At 39.8% G+C, this 27,214-nt stretch overlaps 1 protein-coding gene across 1 annotated transcript in view; it reads right to left on the reverse strand.

The window, feature by feature from the left end:
* Window positions 1-22,194, reverse strand: part of cbln4 (cerebellin 4 precursor) — a 102,472-nt gene extending 80,278 nt beyond the window's left edge. The window contains exons 1-2 of the mRNA XM_048550586.2: window positions 21,406-22,194; window positions 19,963-20,079 (exon numbers count right to left, since the gene is read on the reverse strand). Coding sequence (XP_048406543.1) covers window positions 19,963-20,079; window positions 21,406-21,684 — 396 coding nt within the window. The 5' untranslated portion in view covers window positions 21,685-22,194. The remainder of the gene's footprint in view (window positions 1-19,962; window positions 20,080-21,405) is intronic.
* Window positions 22,195-27,214: the final 5,020 nt, after the last annotated feature.

Here is a 27,214-nt window from a genome sequence, read left to right on the forward strand (position 1 = left end):
CTACCTTACCTTCTGCCAGTTTAAAGATCAGACTGAATAACCCAACTGTTAGAGTTATTGTAATGTACGCCTTTCAAAAGAGATATAATAGCAACTGGTCAGAGTGGGTGGGAGAAATTGTGTATAGCTTGAGTATCAGATTAGGAGTTGGAAGGGTTGTGCCTCATGTTGTATGGGGGCACAGGCTCAGATGAAGAGTGGAGGGAAGAGAGGGTGTTCAGACCCTGTGGTGTGTTGGAAGCAGGGGAAAGAGGGATCAAGTCTGGAGCAGGACAAAGTAGATTTGTTTGTGGAGATAGGTGAGGAGGAAGTGGGCCCTGGAGAATGAAGTGGGGCAGTGTCACTGAGTTTACAGCAGGGGAATGGGATGTGGGTGTGGAGGAAGTGATCAATGCTGTGATCAGCCTCTGGGTCCAAATTGGGCTGAGGGTGTCTCTGGCTAGGCTGCATTTATTGCTCATCCCTAATTGTCCAGAGGGCAGTTCAGAGTCAACTACATTGCTGTGGGTCTGGAGTCATATGTAGGCCAGAACAGGTAAGGGTGGCAGTTTCCTTCCCTAAAGGGCATTAGTGAACCAAATGGGTGTTTCTGACAATCGACAATGGATTCACAGGCATCATTAGATTGTTAATCCCAGATATTTATTGAATTCAAATTCTACCATCTGCCAAAGTGGGATTCGAGCCCAGGTGCCCAGAACATTATCTGGGTCTCTGGATTAACAGCTAAATGATAATACCACTAGGCCATCGCCAACCCTTGTGTTCGGTTGTGGGGCGGTACAAGGAGAGGTCACATCTTGAGTAGGAGGTGGGTTGGCCCCAGGAGTATGAAGTAGGTCAAATAGAGTAATACAAGGGAGGATTGGATCTAGGCCAAGAAGAGGGCTAGGGTGTCAGGTCCAGTGGCAAGGGAACTTGCACTTCACACAATCTAGTCTACTACATTCATTGTTTATAGTTATATGGCCTCCTCTACACTGGGGAAACAAAACACAGACTGGGTGAGCACTTTGCAGAACTCCTACGTTTTGTATGTAAAAATGACCCTGAATTTCCAGGTGCCTACCATTTCAACATAACACGTGTTCCCACACCAACATCTCTATCTTAGGCTTGCTACAGTTTTCCAGTAAAAATCAACATTGCATTTTCTGTCTGGGGCCCGGCAGCATATTCATTGTTGAGTTGAATAACTTTAGAGTCTGATCTTTGATGTAGTCAGCCATAAAAGCCTTTAGAAAGCAACAGACAAACTCAAAGGCTTTGAGAAATTCATTACAACAGTTCAATATTTTGATGATCATGTGCACATACATGACTGGATGCTAGCAAGTCTTCCATCACTCATGGACTTAAACAGGGCTATGTGTTACCATCAACACTTCAGCATTTTTTTTTCTCTGTCATGTTCTCCAATGTCTTCCAGGATCATGGTACCAAAATAAGATATATTGTGGATGGGTAGCTGTTCAAACTGGGACAACTCCAGGCAAAGTGTAAGCTCAAGACTGGGGGTGTTACCATGCCAGTCACAGGAAGCACTTCACAGGCATCCCTATACTCAATGATGGAAGGACCCAACATATCAGTGTAAAAAAAAGGCAGAATTATTTGCAGCAATCTTCAGCTAGAAGTGCCAAGTGAATGATCCATTGCAGCCTCCTCCGGTGGTCTCCAGCATCACAGATGGCAGTCTTCAGCCGATTTGATTCACTCCATCTGAACAGTCATCAGCAATGCTATCATTAGCACATGCTCAGCAGTAACCTGCTCAATAACCTTCACAGTTTAGATCCCACCAGGGCCACTGAGCTCCTGACCTCATCACAGCATTGGTTTAAACATGGATAAAAGAGCTGAATGCCAGAGGGAAAGTGAGAGTGGCAGCTTTGTCATCAAATCAGCATTCAACTGAGTGTGGCATCAAGAAGCCCCAGCAAAACTGGAATCAATGGGTATCAGAGGACAAACTCTCTACTTGTTGAAGTCATACCTGACACATAGGAAGGTGGCCTTGGTTGTTGAAGGCTAATGACCTCAGTACCTTAATACCTTTGTAGGAGTTCCTCAGGGTAGTGTTCTTGGCCCAACCATCTTCACCTGCTTCATCAATGACGAATCTCCAGTATAAGGCCAGAAGAGAAGATGTTTGCTGATGACTTCACAACATTCAGCATGATTCACAACTCCTCAGATACTGAAGCAATTCATTTTTAAATGCAACAATATCTAGGCAATGTCCACGCTTGGGTTGACAAGTGGCAATTAACATTCGCACCACACAAATGCCAGGCGGTGGACATCTCCAGTAAGAGACAACCATCTTACCGTCGCTCCATGATATTCAATGGTGTTACTATCACTGAATCCACCACTATCAATATCCTGAGGATTACCATTGGCCAGAAACTCAATTGAGCTCACCGTTAACTAGAGTAGCTACACCAGCAGGTTAGAGGCAGTGAGTAACTGACCTCCTGATTCCCCAAAGTCTGCCCATCATCTGCAACGCACAAGTCAGGAATGTGATGGAATACTCCCCACTTGCCTGGATGGGTGCAGACCCAACAACACTCAAGACACTTGACACCACCTAGGACAAAGCAACCTACATGATTGGCACCACATCCACTTACTCCACTGCTGACACTCAGTAGGAGCAGTGTGTACTATTTACAAGATGCACTGCAAAATTTCGCCAAAGATCCTTCAGACAGCATGTACCAAACACATGACCAATGCCATCTCAAAGGACAAGGGCAGTAGGTACCTCGGAACACTAACGCCCGCCATTCACCATTTTGACTTGGAAATATGTTGCTGTTCCTTTAGTATTGCTAGATCAAAATGCTGGAACTCCCTCCCTAAGGGTGTTGTAGTTCTACCTTCAGCACACAGTCAATGGCAGCTCAAGAAGGCAGCTCACCAGCACCTTACTAATGGTAACTATGATGGGCAATAAATGTTGGTGCAGGTTAAGATGCCCATATCCTAACTGTGTATTAAAAAAATGCTTTGAAAACTTCACTTAGGAGTTTTGATATTGACGTCAAGACCTGGGAGAAGATCATACAGGAATGCTACACCTAATGCACTCAAATAACGGTGTAGCTCCCTTTGAAATCAAAGTATCTTGTGTGATTTGCTACAGAACTTTCTTGGCATTGATTCGTCTTAACAATTAGCTACATATCCACAGGTACCGTACTGAATACGGTAAATGATAAGTATGATCATCCTCACCTCAAACAACAAATTGAAAAGGTTGTCCAGCAAATGAGAAATGAGGCACAGAACTTTATGGCCGTTGAAAAGTCTCAACTGGCCATCCACTGCTGACAATGCCAGACTCAGGAGAAAGGCAATGAGCAGAGCACCTCAATCATTTCTTTGAATTTTACAGCCTCCTCTTGCATCCCACTTTCAGTTCCTTGGGCCTCATAATGTCCTGACCTTTTGTGCAAAACAGTCAGGCTAAAGAAAGGGGAAATTATGCTTGACAAAATATATTAGATTTCTATGAGGAGGTAACAAGGTGAGTAGATAATGGAGAAGCAGTAGATAATGTATGTGGAATTTGAAAAGGCTTTCCCTCATGTACCACACATAAGGCTACTTAATTAGGTGAGATCCATGGTGTTGTGGGTAGTATCCTCACATAACTAATGGACTGGCTAACTTATGGAAGGCAGAAAGTTGGGATATGAAGGCATTGCAGGAAGGCAACCAGTAATTAGTGGAGTGCTTCAGGTGCTTTAATTATTAATAATTTATATTAATGACAAGGATGAGGGATATGAATGCACAATAGTCGCACAATAGCCACATCTGATAATGGCTCAAAAATAGATGGGAAGGCAATGGTGAAAATCACACAGCATCTACAGAGGGGTATGAGCAGGTTAGGTGAGTGAGCAAAAACTTAGCAGGTTGAGTATAATGTGGGAAGATGCAAGGTTATACATATTGCCAGGAAGAATAGAAGAGCTGAATAATATTGACATGTGGAAAGATTGCAGAAACCTATAGCGGAGAAGAATTTACAAGGCTTCATGCATAAATCAGAAAAAGCAAGCATATTGGTTCAGTAAATGGGAAAGCAAATGGGAACGGATTATAACAAGTCTTTCTAAAACAACACAAGGGATCAGTCAGGCTGCTCCTAGAATAATGTCTACAGGTTTGGTTCCTTCATATAAGGGACATTATGCTGGCATTGAATGCAATCCAGAGGAGGTCACACAGTTGATCTCAAGCATGGAGGTATTTTCTTATGAAAAGAGGTTGAGTAAGTTGGGTCCACACTCACGGTAGTTGAGAAGAGCGAAAGATGACCTATTGCAACATATAAGATTGGTAAATGACAGGATAGATGCTGAGAGATTGTTTCTACATATGGGAAAATTTAGGACTAGATGGCATGATCTCAGATTAAGTGGTTATCTATTTTTGAAAAGAAATGAAGAGCAACATACTGTTTCACAGGACAGTGAATTTGAGGAATTCTTTATCAAAGAGTGCTATACAGCTGTGTCATTATGTATTGTCCGGTCTGAGAAGGATATGTCAGTAAGGGAATTGAGAGTTAGGGAAAAGGCAGGAGAGTGGAGTTCAGGATTGTCGGATACATGCTATGATCATGTTATAATTAATATCCATATCGATTTGTACTAATAAAAGAGTCTGGCATTTGGGGTATCATCAGCTTGTTCAATTTTTCAGCAGACAATGGAAAACATTTTGCCTCAGGTATACCTCAGGTTACCATTTATTTAGATGGTGCACTACTAACAGAGAAGACTAATAATGAACACTTAGAGATTTTGGACATAGTATTTAGACATTTTTCCAAGGCAGGCATGCACCTAAGAAGGGAAAGTGTTTGAGCCAGACACTCAATTACACATCTGGGCTACAGTGTTGACAAGCCAGGCTACACCCATTGCAAGACAAAGTCAGTCCCAGCTCCCACGTCTGTCCAGGAACTTAGGTCATTTCTTGGGTGTGTAAATTAGTATGGAATGTTCATTCATAACCTGACCTCCATCCTAGCACCTTTGCACCAACTCCTAAAACAGGGTGAGCCTTTGAAATGTTTGCATAGCCAAGCCATAGCTTTCAAAGAAATGAAGAAACAACTGTCATCCTCCAAGGTGCTGGCACACTATGATCCCAAGGGAGATCTGGTATTGATGTGCAATGCCTCCCCATACAGAATCACAATGGTATTAGCTCATATTTGGCCCAATGGAGAGTAACGTCCATGGCATATGCATCCAAGACAATGGCTAATGCTGAGCACAAATACATCCAGATGGAGAAAGAAGGATTGGTGATCATATTTGGAGTCAGGTCGTTCCACTACTACCTTCATTGATGAAAATTTGTGATAAATAACAAAGGACCACAAACCCATGTTAGGTTTGCTCGAAGAGGACTAGGTTCAGTAGTGGACTCTAATACTAAGTGCCTATAATTACAAGTTGGAACACCTTTAAAGTTTTTGAGAAGATTTGTAGCTTGGGCTGTGGATGGGATTGTAGATTTGCTTGCCAAGTCAGTGGGTTTGGTTGCAATCATTTTGTCACCCTGCTAGCTAACATGGTCAGTGTGCCATCAGTGAAGCATCAGTATTCTGTCCTGCTTGCTATTTATATACGTCGGTTTGCTGGGGTGATTGGTATTACTTCCAGTTCTGATTTTCAGCGGTTGATATATTAGGTCCAGATCAATGTGTTTGTTGATGGTATTTACAAACCACTGAAAAACAGAATCTGAAGTGATTCCAACAACCCCAGCAAACAGAGGCATATAAATAAAAAGTGAGACCGAACACTGACACTTCACTGGAGGCACACTGACGATGTAACCTAGCAAGGTGACAAAATGTCTGCAATCAAACACACTGGCTCGGCGAGCAGGTCTACAACCTCAAGTTGGAACATCCTCCAGGAGGCCACGTAACAAATGCGGATTCATTGAGCCACTTCCCTCTGGCAATGGTACCACCACTGGAAGAAAACATTACGGTTTTTAATTTTATGGACACACTTTGATCCGGTCCTGGCAAAATTAAAGCAACTGGTGTTAATGGGGGAAACCAGAGGGCCGTCACACCCAGAACTGAAACCTTTTTGGACTTGGAGAGACTAGCTCACAGTCTAGAATATCCTTATGGGCAGTTAGAGTGATTGTCCCAAGCAAAGGTCACTGCCAGATACTTGCTGAACTCCACCAGGGTCATCCAAGTGTTTTCAAAATGAAGATATTGACAAGACGTTATGTCTGGTTGCCAGGTTTGGATGCAGACAAAGCCACGTTGGTGGGGCAGTGCCCAGAGTGTCAACAAGGGCAAAAGTTACCACCAGCAACTCCTTTACATTCATGGGAATGGCTAAGAAAACCTTCAACTTTGTTACATATTGACTATGCAGATCCTTTCAAGGTCCCAATGTTCTTACTGACTCAAAGTTTTTGGATTTGCATGGAGTTAATTTGTCAAACATAGGAAAGACAATAGAAAAACTGCACACATCTTTTTTCAATACATGGACTCCTGGAATTGTTGGACACAGATAATAGGCCACTGTTTCCGAGCAGGGAATTTGCATACTTCCTAAAACAGAATGGGATTTGACACATAAGGACTGTCCATCATCCAATGGCCTGGCAGAAACTGCAGCCCAAACTTGAAGAAACAGTCTGCAGCCAAATTGCCCCAGTTCTTACTTGACTATAGGACCACCCCTCATGCAATTACACAGATAGCAACAGGAGAGTTGCTAATGGGTAGAAGAGTCTGCACCAGGTTAAATTTTAACTTCCCAGACCTGGGGACGGGGGGGGGGGGGGGGGGGGGGGGGGAGAGGACAGATGAAATGGCATCAGAAATGCTAGTTCCAAACTCAAGACTCTGCCAAGTGAGAAAAATAGTTTGCTACAGGGGATGAAGTTTGGTGTAAGTACCAAAGAAGTGGCCCTGTTCGGGTAAGGGGCATGGTTGAGATGAGGTCAGGACCAGTGGGCATACAAAGTTCAGGTCAGAGCAACAGTCCTGGACAAGCACTTGGACTGTATGGAAGCCACTAACTCACAAATAGTGTGGGAGGAAAACATGTCCTGCTCATCAGAACAGTCAGAAAGACAGCCGAAACCCAACGGTTCACCATCCCTGTCAAGTGTTGACGAGACCTCTCAATCTAAATTGGAAATGATGAATGTGTCCACATAGGCACCTTTGCTGGTGGAACAAGTAAGTGAATTTCTAACAAGGTGGCCCTGGCGCAAGAGGCGAGCTCCAGTGCACTTCTCGCTGCCTATATTGGACGCAGAGTTGGAGGAATCTGTTCCAGTGGCAAAACACCTCAGGAGGCTCTCCAAGAAAAAGGACTGGCCTACATCCTTGGATTGTGATTGCAATGAAATTAGCCAGCTGGACATCATAGAATATGAATTTCCAGATTGGGGCTATTAATTGTGTCCAATCAGGGAGGCCTGGCCGACCAATAAAAAGAAGAGTATCAGAGATCCTGAAACTTGGGTGCTGACTCAGACAAGGCTATACCAGAGTCAAAGGCTCTCCATGCATAAATATGACAAGATACGAGTCTTTGTGGAGTTATTTCAGTCATTTTAGTGCAATTCAATGTCACCTTTGGTATTAAAATAAAATCTCTTCTTCCTCACGCAGTCTCAAATATTTTCTGAGGTAACATGCTCCCCCATTGTTCCTGATCCCTCAAAGTAACTTCAACTGGAATGAATTTCCAATGCGTCAGAAACCTGCTATTTAGATATTCAAATAAATTTATACAACTATGACAGGACCTATATCAAATTGTAGGCCGAAACTAATTAATTTTAAAGCAATGAATGGGGCTGGCTTTAATCCTAATAAAATGCTTTGAAGGGGCACCTGTGATCTTCAAAGGAGGACATTTTTGCCACATGTCATGAAGGTATAAGCATAAAACTCCACAGGGAAAATTTCTAGTCTCTTCCAAAAGCATATGAGACAACAGATACCACTGAGGTCAATCCTTCTCAAATCAAATAATGGAAGAAAACTAAAGTTTGTGATATTGCTTGTTATACGGTGCACTAGAGATCTAACAAAATTATCCTTATGCAATGAAAGATTGTCAGAGATTCAACTCCCACCTGCTTATTGAGGAGCTGCAATGTACCAACGATCGACATGCAGGAGAAAGGAAATACAATAAGCAAAGTGATGTGTGGGAATCTCTAGTGGCTTTGTAACAAAGTGCAGGAGAAACTGTGGCATTGGATCAAAAACTGTCATCAATAAAGGATTGAATTAACCAAAGAGAAAGGTAATGCACACAAATATGTAGGAAGGGTATTGAAGGAATTAAAAAGGGCCAGCCCACAAATTGGAAAATTCAAACTGAGCTTAAATTAGAAGTACAGCTAAACTACAATAATATGTACAGAAAAACAATAGTTGTCCTTGCCTAAAATATTTTTTTTAAAAGAAGGTATAGTGTGTACTTAAGTAGCTTATCTTCTCCCTTGCCATATTATTAGCCTGTCCTCATTTACATTCCAGGAAATGCTATGTAAAATAAAGACATTGGATAGCATATATCAAAACACTTAAGTGATATTCCTTCTTTCCTGTGCCAACATGCAGAACAGAACAGCATTTAGATCATCTATAATGCCATGGCAGAAGTGTTTCAATTTGTAATATGATCATTGCATTTACAATGCACTAAGTTCGTCTGCTTAAAGAACAATTTAGAAACAGGTTACTTCGAAGACAATTGTTCTGAACTGGAAAGAATAATTACAGTGAAAAATGATTACAGAATTGTCTAGAAATCCTAACTCAGGAACTTTTCCCACTGGGGTATTTAGTATAATTGGACAGAACCATTTAATCTTCTGCAATTGTAATTATGGTTTGCTGAAATGGTTTTATCAGGATTTTATGACTTGTAAGACAGAAGCTGTGTACACAAGCTTCATACACTTCAAAGGCAGCAGTAAACTCAAAATTTGCCAGTTTTGTTTCTTTGCATTAGAAAGTGTTGGAGGAACATAGCAGGTCTGGCAGCACTTGTGAAGAGAGAATCAAAATTAATGTTTTGAGTCCCAAATGACACTTCTTTGAAACTGGGCTCGAAACATTAACTTTGTTAGTCATTCCACAGATGCTACCAGGCCTTTAGAATTTCTCTAGCATTTATTATAATTCAAATCCCAGCATCAACCATACTTTGCTTTTATTTTTCAGGCAGTATTACTTTTAAATCATGCAAAAATATGCCACACTGTTGGTGATAAGGCTTTTCCATGATAATTGGGAAGCTAACTGTCTAACTAAAGGAATATTCAATTAAACTAAAAGTACATAAAAGAGCAGATTTACCAAACAGGGACTCCCAGTGAGGAAGAGTGCTAGTAACCAGCAACAGTTGGGAAATTATAGGCTAGACCTTGGATCTCCATCTGTTGATTTAAATGAATGGGAAGATAAAAACTGAAAGCCCATTATTTTCCAAGCTGTGATCTCTGTTAGCACCAAACTTTACTGGTTTACCTTATGAGGGAATCTCTAATAGATATCCCAGGATATTGCTCACAGTGTGTTAATAAAATTGTCAACATGTAACGATAATTGTATTTATGCCATAACAGAATAACATTAGAGCCAAGAAGCGCCTCAGGAAGTTTAATGCAATTTTATAATATGATTCTGAGATTTGTAACGGTACTTTGGGGACTGAATTTCCATTTTTTGTTGAAAATCATAAATAACACTTTAACTATAAGTACTTCACCAATAGAAGTGACAGGAGCATGTTAGTGTACAATGCCATAGTTTTCTGAAGGTATCAGCACAGGTAGTCATGGTGGTGAAGAAGACAAACGGGGTGCTTGTCTTCATTAACAGGAGCATAGAATATAGGAGCAAGGGAGTCTTGTTACAACTTTATAAAACATTGGTTAGGCCACAGATGAAATATCGTATGCAGTTCTGGTCACCACACTATCGGAAGGATATGATTGCACTGGACAGGTTGCAGTGGAGATGAAAACTCTCAGTTATGAGGAGAGACTGGATCAGCTTGGTTTGCTTTCCTTAGATCAGAGGAAGCTGAGGGGTGACATGATTCAGATATACAAAGTTATGAGATGCGTATCATATAGATGATATCTTTCTCCCCACGGAAGATGTGTTAAGACCAGGATGTGAAAGTACATGGTAAGGAGTAAGGCTTAGATGAGAAATGAAAACAGACATTTTTCACTCAGATGGTCATAGAAACATAACGAGTGCTGCCAGAGAGTGTGGTGGAGGCATGTATTCTCCCGATATTTAAGAAGCATCCAGATGAACACTTAAAATGCCAGGATATAATAGGCTATGGATCAGGTGCAGGTAAATAGGATTATTGTGGCTTTGTGTCTGCTGGTCAGCATAGACATGGTAGGCTGAAGGGCCTGTTTCCATGCTGTATGACTTTTTATGGCTCTTTCACAAGTAAGTAGAATGTAATTTAACAAAGAAATTCACAATATTAAATTTATTTCAGTTGTAGCTTTGTGAGTTCTCCTGTGATGACTTAAAGTTTTAAAACTAAACAATAATGTTGTTAAAGACAGACAGAAGAATTCAATCACTTGGACACCTTAAAGACTACCTTGCGTCAAGATCACAAGATTAGAGGTCTTTTGAAATAAGCGCCAGTGTGAGATGTGCCAAGTCACTGAAATTTTGAAATCTGAACAAGTGACCCAGAATAGAATTGATCATCAATTAAATACATCTTCTGAGAATCTGAAGACTTGCATCCTGTCTTCTGCAATGGACCCTTCCCATTTTGTCTTTCGCCCTTGTATTCCATAGCTGTTGCTACAATGTTTCAGTACCCTATTTAGGCAGTATGTTGAGGTATCTATGCTGGCCCAGAGAATATTAATATGGACTTGTTCTTGTAGCTCATGATGACACCAGAACTAATTCAGTCAGGTTGTCTCCACCAGTAGGGCGATGCAGGTGAAATTTTGGAGACTGCATGAATGTATTGTGCAACTGACACCACTCAAATGTTACGCTTTGTGTTGCAAAGCAGACTTAAGATTCTGATGAAGGGTCTAGGCCCGAAACGTCAGCTTTTGTGCTCCTGAGATGCTGCTTGGCCTGCTGTGTTCATTCAGCCTCACATTTTATTATCTTGGAATTCTCCAGCATCTGCAGTTCCCATTATCTCTTAAGATTTTGAATTGTTTTTATCTGAGCTATTGCCTATACTGGACAAATAAGGTCATGGAGTAAAACTTGTCATGATGGACAATAATTTTTCACAATTTGTTTACCATGGTAGTCGTTCACAAACATTTCCATGAGTGGCTACCATTGTATTTTTAGCAAAAGTGAAAGATTCTTTTTTTTTACATTATATAAGAACTATTTGAAATTGTCTCATTTCATGTATCAAAAATAAATTCTGAACCCTTCTTTCCACAACTGCAACCTTACAGATATTCAAACCTTAGTAAACAGTAATGCTGTTTAAAGTTTAAAGTTCTTTGTCCAATTGATACGGCTGTAGTGAATTATTTCTATCAAAACCTGTAATCACTCTATGCTACTTCTTTATTTAATGTCTCTTCATGAAACCCTAAAACAAACTGGTAACACAGCTCATCCTGCCTTTCATATATATTCCTTAAACTAACACATTCAACAGCTTTAGAGATAGTAGGAACTGCAGATGCTGGAGAATATGAGATATCAAGGTATAGAACTGGATGAATACAGCAGGCCAAGCAGTAAAAGAGGAGCAGGAAGGCTGACGTTTCGGGCCTAGACCTTTCTTCAGAAAGGGTCTAGGCCCGAAATGTCAGCCTTCCTGCTCTTCTGATGCCGCTTGGCCTGCTGTGTTCATCCAGCTCCACACCTTGTTATCTTACATTAAACAGCTTTGTTGGATGTGCCCTTTCCGATTCCTAAAGCCTCCCATTTTGCTCTTACTAACTTCTAAGTTACTCAGGTTTTCTTTTCTTTACTAATCTCTGTTTAGAGACTGTTAAACTGTACTTCTGATTTTACAGGCCATTTCCTCTCTGAATGATGTGCTGCTCTGTGAAGGAAACCTGTTTATTTACTGTTCTTCTGGTTAGTTTTGACGTTTAAAAGAACTTTTTCTTTGTTTCTCTCTCACTGAGTCATAGAAAGCCTCATTATTAGACAAAAGCACATTATATTTTCTCTCGTCCACTCTTTGTCTTCCACAGAACTGAGCTGTTCAATTTAAGGATTTTTTAAAGCCTCACTTAATGCATGAGAACAACTTTCCAGACCACTTGGTACCACTCACAGAAATCAAACAAAACAAATAATTTCTCTTCTTAATACACGGAATATACAAATTCAGATCAAATTTAAAATTATAAAATCCTGTGTTCATTTACCAAATGCCATTAAACTCTGCTTACATTAAGATGTCAAAATTATACTTTGTGATCTTTAAGGGTCACATCCAAATTAACATCATACCATTTAGTTTTCAGCTAGTTTCCAGATACAGCAATGACATCTTCTTGGAAATGTGCAAAATTGTCCAGGTATATCCTGTACATGAAACGCAGGATAGATCCAACTGGTTACCAACTCATGAGGCTACTCTCAATCACCCCTAAAGTGATGGAAGGGGTCAACAACAATACTAGAAAGCAGAAAGTAGCTGACCAATAAACTGCTCACTGAAGAACAGTTTATACTTAGCTAGGGTAAGTCAGCTCCTAATTTCATTACAGCTTTGTTCTTTACATGGACAAAAGATCTGAACTCCAGAAATAAGGTGAGATCAAGGTAAGAGTTGAGTAAGTATTTGTCAAGGATTCTGATCAAAACTTAAGTGAATGTGAATCAGGGGAAAATATTTCATAATTTATGTCTCTGCAGATGCTGATGCAGCCTGTGTCCATATGCAGCAAAACCAGGCTTGGGAAGTTAAATGGCAAGTAATATTTATGCCTTGCAAGTGTCACTTCCACTAAGAGAGAATCTAACCCATCTCACCTTGAATTTCAATGGCATTCCCATCGCTGATTGCCCACTATCAACATTCTGGTTATTTACCTTTATCCATAAACTGAACTGAACCAAAATATAAGATAACAAAGTGTGGAGCTGGATGAACACAGCAGGCCAAGCAGCATCTTACGAGCACAAAAGCTGATGTTTCGGGCCTAGACACTTCATCAGAAAAGGGGGATGGGGAGAGGGTTCTGGAATAAATAGGGAGAGAGGGGGAGGCGGACCGAAGATGGATAGAGGAGAAGACAGGCAGGGAGGAAAGTATAGGTGGGGAGGTAGAGAGGCGATGGTCAGTCCGGGGAGGACAGACAGGTCAAGGAGGCGGGATGAGGTTAGTAGGTGGGAAATGGAGGTGCGGCTTGATGTGGGAGGGGGGGGATAGGTGAGACGAAGAACAGGTTAGGGAGGCGGGGACGAGCTGGGATGGTTTTGGGATGCAGTGGGGGGAGGTGAGATTTTGAAGCTTGTGAAATCCATTGATACCATTGAGCTGCAGGGTTCCCAAGTGGAATATGAGTTGCTGTTCTATCCATCTTCGGTTTGCCTCCCCCTCTCTCCCTATTTATTTCAAAACCCTCTCTCCATCCCCGTTTTCTGATGAAGTGTCTAGGCCCGAAACATCAGCTTTTGTGTTCCTAAGATGCTGCTTGGCCTGCTGTGTTCATCCAGCTCCACACTTTGTTTTCTCGGATTCTCCAGCATCTGCAGTTTCCATTATCTCTGGACCAAAATATAAATAGGTGATTACAAGAGAAGGTCTAAGAGAATTCTGTAGGGAGTGACGCATCAAAGCCTACAGGTCACAAGTCAGGAATATGATATAATATTTTGCACTTGCCTGGGTGAGTTGAGCTCTGAAAACACTCAAGATACTTGACACCATCCAGGAGAAAGCAGCCAACTTAATTGGAATTTCATCCATCACATTCAATTTTCACTATCAATATGCGGTAGCATCAGTGTGCACAATCCAACAGCAACTCACCAAAGTACCTTCAACAGCACTTTCCAAACTTTTGACTTCCATCACCTAGAAGGACAATGGTAGCAGATAGATGGGAATATCATCAACAGATGGTTCCCCTCCAAGCCACACATGATGCTAATGTGGAACTAAAACTTCATTCCATCGGTTTTACTGGATCAAATTCCTGTAACTCTTTTCCTAACAATATTATGGGTGTACCTACCCTATCAGCACTGCAGCAATTCAAGAAGGCAGCTTACCACCACCTTCTCAGGTGTAATTGGGAATATACAATGATTGCTGGCCTTGTCAGCTATGCCCACATGGCATGAATATTAAAAAAAAACATATGTTCTAACATTAGGGTTGTCAGCCTTCTCAGATTGCCCTTAAATCTCCCAGAGGTAAACATTAATTTCCAGAACAATGCTGCAAGCAATCTAAAGCAAAATTCACTGTAACCAAATACACAACAAATAGCAGGCCTGGAAGGCATCCAGAATACAAAATAACCCTGATAAATATGCAGCCTCACTCGTATAACCCTACAATGGATAAAGCCTTTTCTAGAATACCAGGAATTGTGGATATTGGCTTCACCATTACTAACCAATGGCACATGGATAAACATGTTAGATGATGAAAGACAAAAGAATGGGAGTTGGAATTGTTGAAGGCTGATGCATATACGATAATCTACTTGGAATTTGCTCTTCAGAGAAACCTCAACTAGATCCAACATTATTTCTTCATAAAATCATTATCAGTCAACACAAGGAATGGTGCCTTCTTAGAAAATGATTTTTCTTCAACACACCAGCAGGGAATTTCAATCCTTTCTCCATGCTCACAGCAACCACAGTAAGTCCTTATCCCAGTCCAGTTGTCCATACAAAACAGAAAGCAAAGGATTCTGACTACTCCAACTAATTATATTCCTCTCGGCAATAAATTTTTCAGAAGTTTTTTACAGTTTACTTTTTCTAAGATTGGGCCTATAGGATCATTCTGTTTCACGTTAACTCTAACTCTCACCTGAAGCATATTGTACACCCTAAGCAATCTCTCATGGATTTCTGGCATCTCCCCATATCAATAAAACATTTGTAGCTATAATTATAGCCCTACAATTGATTTTTTTTTTAGAATATGATTCTGTAAGCTTTATTTTCTTGAGATCTTTAAATTTCATTTCATAAATATTTATTAATGTAACCATCTGCAGAAAATAAATTTAACATGTACATTAATCAATATTTATTGATTTAATATTAAATTAAAATGAAAAGTAAAAGACTTACTTTTATATAGTGTACTTCATGATTCATATTATCCCAATGCTACGTAATCAATGATGCACTTTGAAAATGTGGTGACTGCCATAAGGCGAGGAAAGATTTTCTTATAAAGGTGGATGGATACAGAATGGCAGGGCGGGGGTTAATTTTGTTGATAACTGTTGTATGGGTGATAATGTACAAGGCATAACATCAGATCTGTAGCCCGTTATCCATCGCTCCCAATCTTCATTGCAGTGAACTCCAGGCTATGTATTAACAACATAGCCATGTTCCAGATCATGTGTTACCCATGAGGTAAATATTAGGAAGATTGAAATGACTAATATGAATCATAATTTCCAATAATGGGCATCTTGGATCAACTGAAGATTTATAGCTTCTTTGGCCTGTTTACTTCTGATTTCAACAGAATTGGAGCAAGAGGATCGGGGGTTCCTAATTTAATTGCAGGAGGCAATTTAGTCATGTAAATATTCTAATCTGGATCCATGCCTTCGTTTTAATAGATGTTCTAATTTCTATTAAGATTCCTTATATCTCTATTTTCATGACTTCAGAACAGATTGTAGGCCAATGTGTGCAGGAATACAAACAAACTGCCTCATAAAATAATGTGTCAGGTGATGGAAGGCAAATGATTTGGGGTTTGGATGATTGGAGCCTGGAGCAGCGATGATGAATCTACTTGGAGTACACTGCAAGCATTTCCTGCCCAACCAAATGTTTCATTTTCTTTTCTTTCAAAACTTGTATCTAATTCCACACAAGGAAGTATACTATCTGAGACAATGATTTCTCTGCAACGAAATTATTTTTTGTTGTCCATCAACCTGGAATTTAAATTATCACAGCATTCAGACTGCATTCTCATGACAGCCTTTATTCTAGCAGTGTATATGTGAAATCTCACCACAGCATTCCCTGTACATATATGTCATGATCTGTAAACTCCCCTTCCCCCAGTACCAACTCCACCACCAGAGCATCCAAAACCCTTTATAATTACAAGATTTCTAACCACCATCAGACTAATGTTGAACATCACTGATAATTCGCATCTCGCTTACATAAAACTTTATGCACTAAACTTTGATGATATATCTTAAATCATCCCATTTAATCATCACACCCATATTTTCTCATCCTACTTTTCAGAGCCCACATGCGGTCACCTCTTCCTAACTTTACAACCTCTTTCAGACTTCTAAGCCTTGCAGGTCTCTGCACTTGTAAAATCTGGCCTGTTGTTATAATTGCCTCACCATTGATAGCAATATTTCAGCTTTCTTGGCCTTAAACTGTGGAATTCCCTCTGTTACTTTTCACATGTCTTTTTCATATTAAGTTGAACCTTAAAGCTTAGTTTATTAACTAAATTCTTGATCACAAGCCTTATATTTTCCTCAGCTTCACATCATAAATATTTTTATTAATAAAGTTTTTGCAAGTATTCTATGTTAAAACTGTCACATAAATTCATGTTATTGCTGTCAAGCGTAATAACCATGTCCCAGACCATAGGCTACTTGAGGTAAAGTAGCCCAGGAAATTTGAGAACTGCTTAAAAATTAGAAGCAAAACTTAGTTTTATAGTCTTAGAAACAAAAATGAATGTTTTATAGCTCATGGAAACAGTGATGCAGCCAATAATAGAATCATAGTGTGGAAGCAGGCCATTCAACCCATTGAGTCTATATCAACCCTCCAAAGAACATCCTAGCCTGACCCAACCCTACCCTACCTCTGTAACACTGCATTTCCAATGGCTAATTCACCTAGGCTGCACATCCATGACACTTTGGGCAATTTAGCATGGTCAATTCACCTAACTTGCACATAAGACCATAAGACATAGGAGTGGAAGTAACTTTGCACTGTGGGAGGGAACCAGAGCACCTGGAGGAAACCTAAGCAGATGCAAGGAGAATGTGCAAACTTCACAAAGGCATACAGCCAAGGTTCGAATAGAACCCTGATCGTTGGCTCTGTGAGGTAGCCAGTGGGGTAGGCCACATCAAAATTAATAGGAGGAGCAACGAGAAAAAGTCAGCAGGAATGGAGGAAGCGCTACTGGCAAAAGAGAGAATGAAACATTATTTCCAGATAATGTCCTGGATCATGCACAAGAAACAGAAATTATGTCAGAAAGTGTTGAAAATGACAAGGGAGGTGAAGATTTGCTAGGAACGTAGTTAATCACAAGGAAATGAAATCATGAGTAAATGAAGAGAGAAAATTTTAAAAAAACACAGGATGGTCAACTGAGAAGAAATTGAAGAATATCCCAACCTGAGAACAGAATCATTAAAAATATGAAAACTTAGCAATGTAACATTGGTTAAGCAAATGAAATATGAAGCAATTGGAATGAAGTCTACCATTTCCCAACTTTTAAAGTGAAAAGTAAAAGATTTCATTGTCCCTCACAAAGCATGTTTTATGCTGTAGTTCAGAATCAAATCAATATTGTTCTTATCATTTCAGAATTATGAAAGAGCTGAGATCATCAGAAAATACTACTTTAAGAAAGTAAATGCAGATAACAACAAGCCAAAACAACTTACAGATAACAAAAGGACAATCTCTGTACATAATAAAAACATAGTGGTGCTGCTGATGATGATGTAATGGAGTTAATGCAACATGTAATGTCCCACATTGTGTTTGACATCAGTGCTGAAGTAAAACTTCAAACTAGTCTAGCTAAATTTTCTTCACTGTTCCTCCTGTCAATCCTGTTGTGGCTGGCACTATTGGCTACTTCCATGAACCACTGAAGGCCTACATTCAATTGCATCAATTTCTTAAAATTAAAATATTCAATTTTCCTTCTAAATTTTAAACAATTATTAAATTTCCTATGGTATTGACCATGAGTAGCTGGTGGTTTGGAACATGGCTATTATATTTGACAACAATAAGATGAATTTGCATGACACTTTTACACTGGGTGTTTGGAAAAGCTTTAACAACAAAAACGTTTCTGATGCCAAGCCAAAGAAGGAAATTTGAGACTTACGACCAAAAGTTTGGTCTTTAACTTAACTAAGTTAAAGAATCAACTAATATTTGGAATTGCTAAAATATTCTGCAAACATTTTAATGCAATTAAAAGTTCTCAATGTTGTTGCACAACTCCCACTTCCCATTTCCTAATGGGAACCTAACAGGATATTTGAGAAGCTTAAAAATTAGAAGCAAAAGGATTGAAAAGGCCGTGCATATATACCTCTCTAGTTTTTTTAAAATATCCAATTAAAAGCCAAACTGCATAGGATGTAACATGTAGGTTATAGAATGATTATCAATATAATAAGTCACAATATGGTCATGGATAGCATGGACCTTATTCACAAGTCAAAAACCATTGCAGGAGGAAATGCATTTGGGAGACCAAGAATTGATCTGTTAGTAGAGTACAGTAGTCATTGTGGGTGGGTGTTTTGAATTGAGCAGAGTTGTTGAAATTCATTCTAAATGCATACACTGAACAGGAATGTTGGTAAGACGAGAAAAAGCAGTTAGGGGCAGAACAATGTTGTTCAAATCCTACAATGGCCTACCCTTCCACAACATTATAAACTCTGCTAGTTCTATAATTCCCATCCCAATTATTCACACCATTTACTTCAATGTATTTCATCCCTTTTATTTCTTTAACCCTATTATTGGAAGACTTATAACTTCAACCATCTAGACTTTACAGATCTGAAATGTTCATATTCTGTTATGAATGTTTTTAAATTGCTAGACTCTGTAAGATGGAAATTTAATATCTGCTGTAGTAAAGGAAAATATAGTTAATCAATATTTTTGGGACTCATGCAATGGAAATGTACATCTGAAATTAACTAGTTATACCTGAGTATTTGATGTTGATAGTAAGTGGTCTGCTCTGCAGCATTGATATTCCTCATCACAATATACGTCAAATATTAACAAAGAATTTAATCACAAATAAAAAAAACTTCAAATGGAAGGTTTAATAAGTCTCATTGCAAACAACAAGTATAATTTCCAAACAGTAGTGCATTTCAAACGACATAGATATTTAAAGTCCAACCCTAAGATCAGTGTTAGCTGATGAACTGAACGCAAGAGTTAGTTGCAGCTGTAGTGTAGAAGCCATTATATGAGACGAACCGAAGCTTACTGAAAAGCTTCTTATAAATTTTCTATAGCAAGAAAGGTCTGCATCTCCTCTCGCACACTGTAATTATAATCATATTGCAGTGAATCTCTTGTATTTTATCTCTACACAGTTTCCTTATCCAGTGAAAGAGTTAATTCTCAAAGCGAATGCAAAGTGTCAGTTATAGTTACTGATGTTAGTTTTTTTTATTTGAGGTTGAAAAAAATTAAATTCACAATAATTTTTAAAATTATATCATTAATGATATCACAATCATCCTAGAGAAACAATGCAATGACGACATATCTTTCAGTGATTTGTGCCAAAAAAGTATAAAGTCACGAGTTCCCATGTCTAAAAGCCCTTGTGATTTTACCGGAAGAATCATACACATCGTCGTGTTTGCATTTGGATGGCGCTGGATAGGGTTTACTGACCACATTGTTGCAATGGGAATTTCAATTGCTATTAACAGTCACATACAGACCTGTATAGTTTGACTCTGGTACACTTTGATAACATGAAAATTGAAACTGTAAATGCCTTTTCTTGGGGCAACAAAGACCGACTCCAGGGTAAAACAATTACCCACATTTACTAAGATCTGCAAGAAAGAGAGAGAGAAAACATTGGATCAGCCCATGTTGTCAGCCTGGCGGAGAAATCATTGCGTTCAAAGCCCCTGGCAAGTCATAGGATAAATACATACATTAACATACGTAGCTTGTGCGATTTCAAACTAACCAAATGGAAAATAAAATGTGCCCTCTTTCCCACCATTACCCCGTGGTGATATTGCCAGCTGATACAAAAGGCAATTGTATTGATTCAACGTTAAGCTGGGCTGAACAGATCACTATATTTCTCGTCAATCGATGTTCCGACATGCCAAGTGACATTAAGAAAGTCGCAATTTATAATCACTGGCCCTTTTAATAACACACTGAAGAAGACAACTACCTGAAAATAAAACATTAAAAGTTGACTTTTTTAAATGATCTTTTCGGGGTGGGGGCTAGGGAGAAAATATTGGGGCTGATCTGATTGAGGATGCTTGTGAACGCGTCTTATAATTGCAACGTAAGAAGCCGACACCAGGAATCCTGAGAAATTCAACTAGGGAAAAGGAAGCTATTAAAGCAATCTTTCTCTCTGACCCCCTATGCAACTTTAGAAAATGAACATCCAGCTAACTCTTCCGAAGTAAGATCCTATTATCTGAAACCAGAATCATAAGCCGCTTCTCTCCAGTAACTTTATTTATCTCCTAAAATATACCTCCCTCACGGGCAGTTTTAAAATCGAGACAGCGCGACATTATCAAACTGAGTTCATGACTGTAATACCTCTCACTAATGGATCCTATGAATGTTAAAGGGCAGGTAATATACGGTTTGAATGAAATGCTTCATATTTAGCCTCTTTTAGTTTTATTGAGGGCCGACGGCTATACATCCATTCCTATTTATTGGCAATGATTTTGTAATTATACATTCTGAACACATCAGTTCCTATTCTTCTCGCTTATAATTATTCCTTATTTAATTCGATACAGTTTCGTCAAAATGTTCATTGCTAGAGCCCAGTACATTTAGAATTAGTAATACAAGACAGTTCTATGCAACTGAGACTCCCCCCTTTGCCCATTAACACTTGTTGCACCACTCTCCAGTGTCACCCACTTTCAATCCTCTTTCTTTATTTCATAACACGGGGCCTATTTTCAAATAGACACGCAAACAAATCCATTTGTGGAGTGACATACTGACCGAACATTTAACCCTTCTGTTTTATAATGTCATTGCATCTCCACGTTAGGGTTAACACTCAATCACATCTGGCCATCTTTCAGCCAGTCCTTGATGTAAGCGTTGTCTTTGGAAGTGAGATTTCCCGCTAGCTGCTCTTATTTCCAATTCTCCGAGATTACCTGATCAAAGTAAATGATCCGAGTTTTGTTGCTCATCTCTGAAGGCTCATGGTTAGTGCTCCTCACAGTGGAGAAAGCCACCTTGGAGTTAGCGGCGCGGACCGAGATCCCAAGCGGGGAGGAGGAGGACGAGCCCTTTGAGTCTCCTGTCGGATTGGAGTCGCACACCACCAGGCACTTCCCTTCCAGAACGATGGGCTCCGTGTCATTCTGTGACAGCACCGGCACTGTGGTCAGCGCCAGGCCGGCCAGCGCCGTCAGCACCATGGACAGCATCATCGTCGACTGCGGGCAACGCCAGCCCCTACAGCAACACCAAGCAACCAAAAACAAGCCTCCCTCTCCCCCTCCAGCCGAACCCTCGTGTCCTCCTCCTTTCCCTCTTCCTAGATTTCAGCTGGACGAACGAAAGCTACTCCTCTTAACCTGCTCTACATCTGGCTATCCCAGTACGAACCAGCAGAAACCCCTCCAGAAAACATGGCATTACACCCGAAAGTCCTCCGTCCCTTGTAAACCTCTCTTCCCGGAATGGGTAACAAAAAAAAAACACTTCTTGATCTATAAATCCCGATGTGAATTATTGATGGAGGAAACCACAGACAAACAAATCGTTATTTGACGCTGCCATATCAGTTCATCTGCCTTGTCCGGTTCGGACGGGTTTCTAAGGCGATCTATTTATTCCAGAGGTTCACTCCTGGTCCTGCTCACTGGCTTCCGAGCTCCCTTTCTGATCTGTGTGTCAGAGACAGTGCCTCCGATTTTGTGTCACTCACTGACTGCACTTTCAAAGCCTGGGAAGGGTAGTGCAAATGAACGCTCTGCCTTGCCTTGTTAAAAATTCTGCTTGAAGGTAAATTATCATTGCCAGCAAGACGTCACGATAAAGAAATAAAAAGACACAAGCAAGGAACAATAAGTCGAACAGGGTTAGGGAGGGAACAGATAGGCTGTACCTACCCTTAAATTACTTCGTTATCCCCATACTTTATTATTCAGACATGTCTCACAGCTTGCTATTGGTGCACTCATTATCCAAGTTTAGCTACTCTTAGTTTTGTGAAATAAACAATTACAAATGAATCTGCCAGCAAAAAAGTTCTCATTGTTTCAAAAATGGAGCGTTTTCGTGCAATGTACACTCGGGAACTCGAAGCGTATTTTTAAATTTACAAATGGTTAGAAAGTTCCGTTGCGGCTAGTGCGTGCAACACATTGCACAGCTTTGCATTTATATTTGTTTCATGGATGAAAACTTTTAAGAAAGTTTAAATATTGTTTTAAAATGACATCAATCTGATCATTCAGCCACAAGAAGATGTCACCCTTTCAAAGACTCCGTGCTGCTTCCAATCACACTCCGCGTTTTAATCCTCAATGGCGCCGCCTTGTGGAGGTTCTCACAATTCCTCACGCCAGGAATACCCGATTCATTAGTCCCTTTCATGTAATATATTATTATCAACTGTACAAATAACTGAGGAGGTCTGTTGTGGTGCAGTGATAGCGATAAAAGCAGGAAGCCTGAGTTCAGGTTCCACCCACTCCTGCTGTCTGAGCAGGTTAATCAGAAAATATCGACAAATAACTGAGAACCTTTGTCTGAAATCACGGTTCATATTCCAAGACCGAGATAGTCAAAATCATCACTCTAACTCACTTATCAATCCTAACAACTACTAAATGTCCCAGCCAACATGTGATCACTGTAAAATTCAAACAAAATGTAATTTTAAAGCCGGAAATGTTCCGTCATATTTTACTGGGTTTGTTGATCCCTACATTCATTTTTTAAAGGCAATTAGAAATATAGGGAGATCTGAACAACAATCAGCTACTGAATGAATCATGGCTGGTGTATAACACAATCTCATATTCTTACATTTTTGCTGAGTAAAGCATTAAACAATTTTGGTCTTCCAAATTTAAATTGACCAGCATCCAGAATCTATTGCTTAATAATATGTTCTATAAATGTTTGCATAAAATAGCACTCTCTGATTTGCTTCAAAATAACACAATTCTAATTTTAATATGGTGTCCTGTCATTCTGCATTCCTCCTCAATGATTTATTTCTATAAACCCAGTCAAATTCTATACAATGAACTAATTCAATTTGATCAATTTCTTACTTTCATAGTTCCACTGAATACAAAGCAAGTTTATGCAAACTGTTGTCACACATTGCTGTCATCTGGCATATCTGTATCTTACTACTTCCAAGGTCAGTAGAACTTTCCTGACTATCTGCACCTGAAACGCAATGTAATACTCCAGATGACAGTATGATCTAAACCAAATTTGGTAGGATATCGTTTTCATACATTCATATTATGAGAACATTGGCGTCAGCCAAATACTCCATTAACAGTTTTAATTTGTTTTCTATTCTTAATCCACTAGCTTTTGTGATTTTGCTGTGGAATCATGGTATAGTGACAGTGTCGATTGGCTATTTGTGTCCATGCCAGCTTGATGCAACAGCAACTCAGCTGGTCCCACTCCAGGCCCCTACCACATTGCAATGATAATGTTCTCCCTTCAGATCCTTATCCAATTCCCATTTCAAAGTAACAATGAACTGCCTTCACTACACTCTTCAGGAGTCCATTCTGGATTATAACTGTTTGGTTCACAAGAATGATTCTTCTTCATGCTGTCACTACTTCTTTTGTTAAGCACCTTCAGTCTGTATCCATAATTCTGGATATTTTTGCTGATAGGAAGAATTTCTCTCTGTCTACTCTGTCCATCTTCTAAGTTTTTACATGTATGTTTTCTCAAATGTCTTTTTCACCATTTCTTGTCTAAGGAGAACCACCCAAGTTTTTCCAATCTACTCACAAAGCTGAAGTCTCTTATTACTGAAAGCATTCCTATAAACCTTTTCTGCCCTTCAGCATATCCTTCCTAAGATGTAATGCCCAGAACCAATACATCAGTTGAAGTCAAACTGATGCTTATAAAATGTAATCCTAACCTTTTGTTTTTGTATACTTTAGTTTGTAAAGCTCAAGATTCGTAAACATTTCAATTGCTCTTTCAGCTTGCACAGTCACTTTCAGTGATTTATGCATATATACACAGAGGTACCTTTGTTCCTTACTACGTTTACACTTGTATAATTAGTACATATGGTCTCTCCTTGTTCTTCCTACCAAAATTTATTTGTCTTTTACTTCATCATTAAATTTATCAGCTATGTGATTGCCTATTTCACTAGCTTGTCTATAATCCTCTTGAAGTCTACCACTATCCATGTCAGAATACTTCCAAGCATTGTTTCATCTGAAACATTTGAAATTATGCCACCTGCGCCATGTAAAGCATTAATTAGCATCCAGAAGAATGAATTTTCTGCGAGTTGATCCCTGGAAATCTTAATATCTCATCTGTTCTCAAAAAAATTCTCCTGAACCCTCTGAGGAAACTCTCCTCTCTCTTTCCTCTTTATTTTATTACAATCACAGAATATTAAGATAACCAAACTTCACTGCTCCATAGGTTCTGTACTAGCGACAATTTGCTCAAATATTTGCTCCTATTTATCTTGTAACTGGTTGAGGGTCTAGAATATCTCCTGGGATGTAACTCTTTGGTTTCTTACCTCTAACCAAATTGGCTGTGCTCTTGACTCCTCTGGGATACAGTTTTCATGTGGCACTATTTTCCTTAACAAACACTGGCATCCCTTCTCTTTACTTTCCTTCCATATCATTCCAGTCCACCATGTATCCAGAAATATTTAATACCCCTTGCTGCATTTTGTTTTGTGTCAGACCACTGTTATTGCCACAACATCATATCTCTCTGTGGCTATTTGCAAACATAGTGTATCAATGATATGGATATGCCAGCGTTGGGCTAGGGTGGACAAAGTCAGAAATCACATAACACTACGTTATAGTTCAACAGGTTTATTTGAAAATACAAGCTTTCAGAGCATCACTCCTTCTTCAGGTGTTAGTGAGAGATAGTAATAGACGCGGATTTATAAGTAAAAAATCAAAGGGTCACAGCACTAATCAAGATATATTAAACAAACCTGAGATACTGTTAAATCTTTAAGCAGTTAGAAGATTTTATTTGATTATTATGTATATGTAAAGATCCAAATTCCTTTCAAGTCAATGTCCTGAGAGAACTAAAGGTTATAAGGAAGAGGTGACATTTTAGGTCAGACAATGCATGCAAAGAGTAAGGTCTTGTTTAGAATCTGTGTGCATTTTGGTCTGGAGTCAGACTGGTTTTATTTCTAAAGTAGGGATTTATAAAACACGACGTTGACTGACTATCTATAAATTGTGTGCTTTTTGAACAAAATTGAATGCATCTGTAAATACAAATACACCCCATAGATTTGTGTCTGTGTGTGTGTGTGTGTGTGTGTGTGTGTGTGAGAGAGAGGTGTATGTGTGTGTGTGCGTGCGAGATGTGTGTGTGTGTGTGTGTGTGTGTGTGTGAGAGAGTGAGAGAGGTGTGTGTGTGTGTGTGTGTGTGTGTGTGTGTGTGGGAGAGAGAGAGAGAGAGAGTCATCTCCATCAGGGACAGACATTTCAGTACCTCACTCTACCACAAGCCTATGGATAACCTTAGGATGCTCCAAGTCTCTAAGTCACATTAAAAGAGGCATCCCCTATGGACAAGCCCTACCCATACACAGGATTTCTTCAGATGAGGAGGAATGAAACAGAAAGCGGAAGGTGTTGAAGGACGCCCTCATAAGAACAGGATAATATGCTCAACTCATTGATCACCTGTTCCAACCTGCTACAGCAAAAAAACAGTTAACGAACTCCTCAGAAGACAGACACGAGATACGTCCAATAGGGTGCTTTTCATCATCTAGTACTTCCTGGGAGCGGAGAAACTACGCCACATTCTTCACAGCCTCCAACACATTATCGATGATGATGAGCACCTCACCAAGATCTTTCCCACGCCTCCACTTCACGCCTTCAAACAACCACCAAACCTTAATCAGACCATTGCTCGCTGCAAACTACCCAACCTTCAGGACAACATCGACCACAACACTATACAACGCTGTCATGGCAATCTCTGCAAGACATGTCAGATTGTCAACATAGAAACCACCTTCACATGTGGGAACACCACCCACTACATGCATGGCAGATATACATGTGACTCAGCCAGCACTGTCTATCTCATATGTCCCGAGGCATGGTACATTGGTGAAACCATGCTGATGCTATGATGATGGATGAATGGACACAGCGCAACAACCGCCAAACAAGGCGGACTTTGGGATACCCAACAACACAATGTCATCAAGCAGAGGCTGATAGCCAAGTTCGGTATCCACGAGGACAGCCTCAACCGGGATCTTGGGTTCATGTTGCACTACAGGTGACCCCACCACACAGTACAATTCCTCTCCCTCTCTCTCTCTCTCTCTCTCTCTCTCTCACTCACACACACACACACACACACACACACACACACACACACACACACACACACACACACACACACACACACACACACACGAATCTGTGAGGTGAATTTGTATTTGTTGATACATTCTGCAAAAGCACATAATTTATAGATAGTCAGTCAATATGGCATTTTATAAATTCTTAGTTCAGAAATAAAACCCATTTGACTCCAAACCAAAATATAAACAGATTCTAAACAAGGCCTCACACCTCACATGCATTGTCTGACCTAAAATGTCACCTCTTCTTTACATTGATAAAACCTTTAGTAATCCTAGGACAGTGACTTGAATTGAATTCAGGGATTTACATATACATATTAATCAATTAAAACCTTCTAACTGGT

Source organism: Stegostoma tigrinum, chromosome 19, assembly GCF_030684315.1.
Source record: "Stegostoma tigrinum isolate sSteTig4 chromosome 19, sSteTig4.hap1, whole genome shotgun sequence".
NCBI lineage: Eukaryota > Metazoa > Chordata > Chondrichthyes > Orectolobiformes > Stegostomatidae > Stegostoma > Stegostoma tigrinum.